At 45.7% G+C, this 9,184-nt stretch overlaps 1 protein-coding gene across 1 annotated transcript in view; it reads left to right on the top strand.

The window, feature by feature from the left end:
• LOC109930283 (1-phosphatidylinositol 4,5-bisphosphate phosphodiesterase beta-1-like) overlaps nt 1-9,184 on the top strand; it is a 601,524-nt gene that overhangs the window by 472,040 nt on the left and 120,300 nt on the right. Inside the window, exon 13 of the mRNA XM_048600897.1 lies at nt 1,964-2,034. Coding sequence (XP_048456854.1) covers nt 1,964-2,034 — 71 coding nt within the window. The remainder of the gene's footprint in view (nt 1-1,963; nt 2,035-9,184) is intronic.

Genomic DNA, 9,184 nt, shown 5'->3' with positions numbered 1-9,184 from the left:
CTAGGCCCGAAACGTCAGCCTCTCTGCTCCTATGATGCTGCTTGGCCTGCTGTGTTCATCCAGCCCTGCATCTTGTTTACCATGAGTGTTTGTTTTATGTATTTTGTGGAACACCATTGTTCAGAAAAAGAAGGATTGTAAGAACACTCTGAAAGTAACATATCTCTGCAAGAGGTCAGAAATCTCAAAGTAAGCTTCCAATGTGATCTTGCAATAAAGCAGATGTGAGCATTGAAGGAAAATGAACTTGCACCTGTTGCATTTGCCATGTTCAAACACCATGTGTCCCTTTGCAGGATGTGGGAGTCACTGGCGCATCCAAAATTTGTTGGTCATCTCTAAGTGCCCTTGGCTTGGCTAGACCATTCCAGCGTCACAGCTGCAAACAAGAGTCAACCACAAGAGATAGAAGGAGTAGGCCATTCGGCCCCTCAAGCCTGCACTGCCATTCAATAGGATCCTGGCTGATCTGACACTCCTCACATCCACATCCCTGCCCTTTCCCCCAACTACATGGATAAAGATATCCAGTTTCCTTCCTGAAATAGCGAACCAGACGGGGCTTTCTTATGACGTTTTCATCGCCACCATCATTGAGACTCGTTTTGCATTCCAGGTTTATTAATTTAAATTCCACCAGCTACTGTGGTGAGATTTGACTATGTGTCCCCTGAACATTAGCCTGGGCTGCTGGATTATTCGTTCCACTTTGCCAGCACTTCCCCCAAAAGATCCAAATGTTGGTTGGAAAACACAGTGTGGAGCTGGAGGAACACGGAAGGCGAGGCAGCATCAGAGGAGCAGGAAAGCTGACATATTGGCTCGGGACCCATTTCTGAAGAAGGATCCCGACCCGAAACGTCAGCTTTCCTGCTCCTCTGATGCTGCCTGGCCTGCTGTGTTCCTCCAGCTCCACACTGTGTGTTATCTCTGACTCCAGCATCAGCAGTTCTTACCATCTCTGAGCCAGTACAACATGTTTGCCGACATTATTCAGTCTCTTTTTAAGGGGGGGATGTTGTAGAAACATAAAATTAAGAAGGGAATAGATAAGATAGAAGCAGGGAAGTTGTTTCCGCTGGCAGGTGAAACGAGAACTAGGGGGCATAGTCTCAAAATAAGGGGGAGCAGGTTTGGGACTGAGTTGAGGAGGAACCTCTTCACCCAAAGGGTTGTGAATCTGTTGAATTCCCTGCCCAATGAAGCAGATGAGGCTACCTCATTGACTGTTTTTAAGGCAAAGATACATTTTTGAACAGTAAAGGAACTAATGATTATTGTGAGCGGGTGGGTAAGTGGAACTGAGGCCATGAAAAGATCAGCCATGATCTTATTGAATGGCAAAGCAGGCTCGATGGGCCGGATGGCCTGCTCCTGCTCCTATTTCTTATGTTTCTTCAGCAATTGTCACATTGTTCTTTATGATCTCTCAGTCTCTCGTTAATGGCCTCGATGGATAATGTTAACGTTTGCATATCAAACAATGGTAGATAATAAAATAACCCGCTTCTGCAAGCAATCATAATCGGCTTGTTCCAAACAATTCTTTCTCTTCTTCAACATCTCCACCAATTAGATGCTCTTCCCCCAGTGCTTTCATCAATGTGCTGATTCTTCCTTGAGTACTGTTCCAAGAGGACTTGTCACTCTTCAGTACTCTCACTGAGTGGTTTTCACAATGAATGCTGCGCACGATGGCTTTTACCAACCCTGGTTTTGTCCTTCACCGTAGGTGTCCACACCTTAGCAGTTCTGGCGGGTATTACTGGACATTATTGTAGAACAGGCGCTCTGACTATCCATCCTACCCCCAGGATTGCTGAAGCCTCTGTATGGTCTGCTCGTGAGCAAGTTGCAAATCACAATGCTGTTCATCGTGTTAATTTTTGGGCGGGCACTTGACTGTATTGATTGACCATTGCTACAAGTAACATCCAAGTTAATTATTGACAAACATTTGCAGGTGATGGAGAAGCAGAAAGTGAAGAGGAAGAAGACGATGATGAAGATTCCAAGAAATCCTCAATGGATGAGGTAGGCTATGCCACTGAATTATTTATATTACTTGGGGATACCTGTACAATACCTTCTTCATGGCTAAGGTCTCCACACCACTGAAGCTCTGCTCAAAATTATGTGCTTCCCTGAGCACCCTGAGTAATGCATTTCCGTATGATGTCACATATGACATCCAGGTGCATGGTCCTGTGCATTCCCAATAAGCACGCATGTGTAGTTGCTTGTAGCTTCTGGTGTCAGCAAACACTGCCAAAGTAAATACAGCTTAGGTGCTAGATAAGTTATCAGAATTTCCTATCACGTTCAATTTGGAGATAACAAGGCGTAGAGCTGGATGAACACTGCAGGCCAGGCAGCATCAGAGGAGCAGGAAACCTGATGTTTCGGGTCTGAACCCTTATTCAGAAAATGATTATTTCTGAAGAAGGATCTAGACCCGAAACGTCAGCTTTCCTGCTCCTCTGATGCTGCCTGACCTGCTGTGTTCATCCAGCTCCACACCTTGTTATCTCAGATTCTCCAGCATCGGCAGTTCCTACTATCCCCGATGTTCAATTTGGAGTTGTGTCTAAGGTTGATGGTTCGAACAATATCCCACTGCCGGTCGCTGTTGGCCATGTTATTAAAAGCCGCAACATAGGCAAGTGCACAATGTTACCTGGTAGTTACTCGTATTAATTAGTATTATTACCAGTTTGGTTAGTGGCATTAGTCTCGAGCCATTGGCAGTGTTCCCACCTCTGAGTTCAACAGTCAAGAGATTTTACTTCATATCTGGGCTGGCACTGCACAGCATTACTGAGGAGGTACTGCACTGCCAGAAGGGTTGTTTTTCAGATGATGCAATAAACTGAACATCCACCTGACCCCTCAAGTGGCTGTTAGAAATTCACAAAAAGCTGCTCAGAGCGAATTCTCTCAATGTTCCAGCTAACATTTATCCCTGAACCAAAACTGTGCAAAAGAAAATACTTTTATCTGGTCATTTAGCTCTTACTGAGACTTTGCTGTGTGTGGAGACTTGCTACCATGTTTGTCTATGTTACAGTAGTAGCTACACTTCATTGGCTGTCAAATCTCTTGGTTGAGAATCCGTGAAATCAAGTACTTCCTCCACAGCACCCACACAAATATCCTTCACCAGCATGTCACACTTCCAATAAGTTACCATTTAATTTCATTTTCAAAATGACCATTTTGTATGGTTAACAAGAGGCTTGCATTTATAACGCGCCTCTATGTCATACCTCAAAGCATTTTACAGTCTATGACACACTTTTGAAGTGCACCCACGTAAAACAAAACCACAGCAGCCAATTTACGCACAGAAAGCTCCCACAGGCTAGCAATATGGTAGTGAATCAATTACCCAGTGATATTGGTCGAAGATAAATATTAGCGAGGACACCAGGGATAACTCCCTTGCTTTCTGAAATACTGTCGAGAGGGCAGACTACAGTTTAACATCTCCTCTGAAATAAGACACTTCTGACTGTGCAGCACTCCCTCAGTACAACACTGAAACACCAGCTTTGACCTCTGTGCGTGGGACATTGAACCCATGAAGCAATAGTTAAAACTACTCCATTTATTCCATTATGTTCAGCTTCAGAATTGGTCAGAAAAGGTGATCATTACTTATTTGCCAAAGTGCACATTCTGAAAGCTGGAAAGGTTCCTGAGACAAAAACAAATTGTTGGAGAAACTCAGCAGGTCTGGCAGCATCTGTGGAGACAAGACAGAATCACCATTGAGTTCCGGGGACCCTTCTTCTGAACTGATAGCATCTAGGAAAAAGTGGTATTGATGTTGATAACAGAGGGTGGGGGAGAAGGCTGTTGAGTGAATAAGTGGAGGCAGAGCCCAGAGAGAGAAAAAAGAAGTAGCCAGAGAAAGGGATGGTTGATAGTCAGCCAGGGAAGAGGGAAAAGCTGGATAGGTGTTACTGGGGTAATGAGTGGGTGAAAATGTGTTAACTATGCTGAAAGATAAGTACATGATCAGGAAAGGTTTGGAGGTATATGGGCCAGGAGCAGGCAGGTGGGACTTGTTTAGTTTGGGATTATGGTTGGCATGAACTGGTTGGACCGAAGGGTCTGTTTCTGCGCTGTATGACTTTATAACTTTATGTCATGACAGGGCCTGTGGTGTAGTGGTGAGTAACGGACATGGAGGAAGATGTTCAGGCCTGAAATTATTGAACTCAATATTGAGTCCAGGCACAGTGGCTCAGTGGTTAGCACTGCTGTCTCACAGTGCCAGGGACCCGGGTTCAATTCCAGCCTCGGACGACTGCCTGTGTGGAGTTTGCATGTTCTCCCCATATCTCTGCGGGTTTTCTCTGGGTGCTCTGGTTTCCTCCCATAGTCCAGAGATGTGCAAGTTAGTTGGATTGGCCATGCTAAATTGCCCAAGGATGTGCTGGCTAGGTGGATTAGTCTCGGGAAATGCAGGGTTACAGGAATAGGGTAGTGGGCAAGACTGTGTGGGATGCTGTTCAGAGGATTGGTGTGGACTTGTTGGGCCGAATGGCCTGCTTCCACACTGCAGGGATTCTATGAGTCCTGCAGATTTCAAGTCCTCAAGCAGGATTTGAGGTGTGTGAGAACACTGCTTATCAGTCCATGTAAATGTTGGAATGAATGCACTTTTAATTTCAGTTTTATGGTCTACTATTTTCTCAACAACTGTTGTCAGCAATTTTCAGTCATGTTGTATTTCTTGAAGCTAATTGTTATTCCTTTGGCGTATATTGTTAAAGGCTGCTTCAACAAAATATGTCCTAGGAAACTATGACTTTACATGACTAGATCTCTGCTGGGATATCTTCATAATTTAAAATGCATTTGAGGCAGATTTGGCATTGCATATTTACAACGCATTCAGCAAGATGTGGAAAATATATGCCAGCTCTCATTATAAATTTCAGTGCTTTTAGAGCAGAGTATAAATGAACCAGATGACAAAATAGATGTCGCCAGGATTAAAGTGAAAAGTGTTTGCTTTCTGTTGCATGAATGAACTGTATAGCATAGTTAAACCAATCACAGAAAAGCATTTGGCAGACTTTTGTACATTTTTGGCTCTGCGAGATCTCATGCAGGTGACAGATTTGGGCACAATGTGCATTGTTGTCTCCTGTAGCTGTGAACAAGCAAAGGACACCTAACCACATTTTACAAAGTCCAAATTGTTTTCAATTTTTTTTTGATGGGAATAACAACAACTTGCATTTACATTGTGACTTTAACAAGGCAAGATAGCCCAAAGACCTTTGCAGATGCAAAAACATACAGAATTCGTCACCGTGACAGAGAAGATAAGGTTCAGGGTTGAATGATTGAAGCTCCAAAAGCTTGGTCAAACGAATGGCTTTTAAATAGAGCCATAATTGAGGAAGTGAAGGTAAGGCCGGGAGGCAGTTGCAGTGTGCAGGATCTGGAGGGTTGAAGATACTGTCACCTTTTGAGCCACCAAGGGAGAGTCTTTGATCTGCCATGTCCCTCTCTTACAATGTGTTCAAAACATCTCCACTGTTCTACCCCATACTTGTATACTCTAAAGTTTCTCTCTTCTAAATCCGTTTCAGCCTTCTCTAATCTCATTCATCAGATCCAACTCCTGTTCACTTCACTTTATTCAGAGTGAGCTGCTGCTCTGTATCCCCACTTTCACCAACGTTAATGACCATTCTCTCCCATCTACAGCTGTCTCACTCTTCTTTGAATCTATTGACATTGCTCGTTTTGTCAAACCAAGCTTGTGAGTTACTGCCATTTCTAAATTTCCTTTCCTTGTCACACTTCAGCGTGTGAAGTCATGCCTGAAATAACACCACAGAGGCCAGTATCCTGTCACCAAGACCCCCTTTATTTACAGTATAGTACTTGACACTGGTCCAGCATCCTCAGAGCCAGCTTTCAGAGTGAGCAAAACCCTTGACACTCCTGTTTATGTCTGTCAGCCAGGGCTCCCTGATTGGGTCTGTTAATCTGGTCCAATCAGGGAACTCATATTCTATGAGGTCCACATGGCTGACCTCATTGCAATCACTATAATGCCATTCCCATTTTTCCTAGAACTCTGCATTTAAAACCTTCCAATCAGGTTTCCATCCCCGCTGCAGTTCCGAAACAGCTCCAACTAAAGTCACAAATGAGATCTGAGCAACATTAGGGCTGGGTCAAGCAACATCTTGACTTTAAAATGCTCATTGTTGCTTTAAAATGCTCATTGTTGCTTTCAAATCTCTCCACGGGCTTCCCCGGTAACCTTACCTCCAACAGATTTCCCAGCTTCCAGGCTGTGCTCAACGATCAGTTTGCCCTAGTTCAGTAAGCCCTCCAGATTCTGCTGTCTGTCTTTTCTACATCTTTACATTTATCATGGACAGGTAGCAGAGATACACATATGAGCACTGAACTGTGAATTAATGCAGCTCCAACACTCAAGATGCTTGGCACCATCCAGGACAAAGCAGCCCGCTTGATTGGCACCACATCCACAAGGATCCTCTCCTTCCACCACCTACGCTCAGTATTAGCAGAGTGTACCATCTACAAGATGCACTGCAGAAATTCACTAAAGATCCTCAGACAGCAAACCCACAATTACTTCCATCTAGAAAGACAAGGGCAACAAAGGAGACAGACCAGAAAGTCAGGAAGTCATGCTAAACCTTGATAATAGATTACTCCAGTCCTGATTGGATTAATGTGTCAGGTTCAGGGCACCACACTTTCAGAAGGAAGATGGGGTAAAGAGAGGGGGTGCTGCTGGAGGAGTATAATGAGAGCCAGCACTGGAAACAGTGGGCTGAATGGCTTCTCCCCTATGGCTGTATGATTCCTCAACAAAGACACAGTGAGCTAAAGTGAGATGGGGGACAGGAAAAGAAAGCTCCCATGATGACAGAGGGTGAGATAAGGAGGCTACTTGAAGCTCAGGAACTGAGAATCAGTGAAGATAAGCCGAGTGGCCTATTTCAGTGGCCATGGAAGAGAATCAGAGAGAGAGAGAGACAGAGAGACAGCAAATGAAATGCCTTGCTTGCAGTCACATAAAATTTAATCGCCAACTTTACAGCAGAAACTCAGACAAGGATGTTGCTGGGATTGAAGGGTTTGGGCAATAGGGAGACACTGAATAGGCTGGGGCTATTTTCCCTGGAATATCGGAGGCTGAGGGGTGACCTTGTAGAAGTTTATAAAATCATGAGGGGCACAAATAGGAGGAAAAGCCAATGTGTTTTTCCCAGGGTAGAGGAGTCCAAAACTAGAGGGCATAGGTTTAAGGTGTGGGGGAAAGATTTAAAAGGAACCTTAAGGGACACCTTTTTCATGCAGAGGGTGGTGCGTGTATGGAATGAGCTGCCAGAGGAAGTGGTGGAGGCTGGTACAATTACAACATTTAAAAGGCATCTGGGTGGGTATATGAATAGGAAGGGTTTAGAGGGGTATGGGCCAAATCCTGGCAAATGGGACTGGATTAATTCAGGATATCTGGTCAGCATGGATGAGTTGGACCGAAGGGTTTGTTTCCATGCTGTACATCTCTGTGACTCTCTAAATAAACAAACATTGTCCCTGAGCCAAAAGGCTGTATGTTCAAGTCTCACCACAGGGACTTGAGCGCAGAAATCCAACTTTACACTTCTGTGCTTTATTTTCGGAGGAATTGGCTTTCAAATGAGAGCAGAAATTGCAAATGAGATCAGAACTGGAGAAGGTTCACTGGACCCGAAACATTAACTCTGCTTTCTCTGCACAGATGCTGCCAGACCTGCTGAGCTTTTCCAGCAATTTCTGTTCTTGTTTCAGGTTTTCAGCATCCGCAGTTCTTTCAGTTTTTTGACTTTCAAATGAAATGTTGAACCAAGCTTCTGTCAGCTCTCTCAGACGGATGAGATGGATCCTGTGGCACTATTGCAAAGAAAGGCAGGGAAGTTGGGTCTGGCCGATATTTATCTTTCAGTCAACATCACAGAAAGCAGATTATCTGTTCGTTATCGCATTGTTATTTCTGGGAGCTTGCTGTGTGCAAATTAGCCTGTCACTTTTCCAGTATTACAATGCTTCAATTGGATGTAGAATGCTTCGGACATCCTACAGTTTTGACACCGCTATATTGAAGCAGGGATAACACGGTGTGGAGCTGGAGGAACGCAGCAGGCCAGGCAGCATGAGAAGAGCAGGAAAGCTGACCTTTCAGGTCGGGACCCTTCTTCACAACTGCATCGGCAGTTCTTACTGTCTCTGAGTGCCTCTGATGCTGCCTGGACTGCTGTGTTGCTTCAGCTCCAGAGATAGTAGGAACGGCAGATGCTGGAGGACCACAAATTTCTCCCCTCAGTGGTCGAGAACGCCCTCGAACGTGTCTCCCGCATTTCCCGCAACTCATCTCTCACACCCCCTCCCCGCAATAACAACCAAAACAGAATCCCCCTCATCCTCACGTACCACCCCACCAACCTCCGGATCCAACGCATCATCCTCCGAGACTTCCGCCATCTGCAATCCGTCCCCACCACCAAAGACATTTCTCCCTCCCCACCCTTATCTGCTTTCCGGAGGGACCACTCTCTCCAGGACTCCCTCGTCCGCTCCACACTCCCCTCCAGCTCCACCACCCCCGGCACTTTTCCCTGCAACCGCAGGAAGTGCTACACCTGCCCCTACACCTGCCCCTACACCTCCCCCCTCACCCCCATCCCAGGCCCTAAGAAGACCTTCCACATCAAACAGATGTTCACCTGCACATCTGCTCATGTGGTATACTGTATCCGCTGTTCCAGATGTGGCCTCCTCTACATCGGGGAAACTAAGCAGAGGCTTGGGGACCGCTTTGCGGAACACCTACGCTCGGTTCGCACTAAACAACTGCACGTCCCAGTCACGAACCATTTCAACTCCCCCTCCCATTCCTCAGACAACATGTCCATCCTGGGCCTCCTGCAGTGCCACAACAATGCCACCCGAAGGTTGCAGGAACAGCACCTCATATTCCGCTTGGGAACCCTGCAGCCCAATGGTATCAATGTGGACTTCACAACCTTCAAAATCTCCCCTCCCCCTACTGCATCCCAAAACCAGCCCAGCTTGTCCCCGCCTCCCTAACCTGTCCTTCCTCCCACCTATCCCCTCCTCCCATCTCAAGCCCCACCCC

This window comes from Rhincodon typus, chromosome 9, assembly GCF_021869965.1.
Source record: "Rhincodon typus isolate 14 chromosome 9, sRhiTyp1.1, whole genome shotgun sequence".
Lineage (NCBI taxonomy): Eukaryota > Metazoa > Chordata > Chondrichthyes > Orectolobiformes > Rhincodontidae > Rhincodon > Rhincodon typus.
The sequence above is the reverse complement of the archived record's forward strand: the minus strand, read 5'-3'. Positions and strand labels throughout refer to the sequence as shown.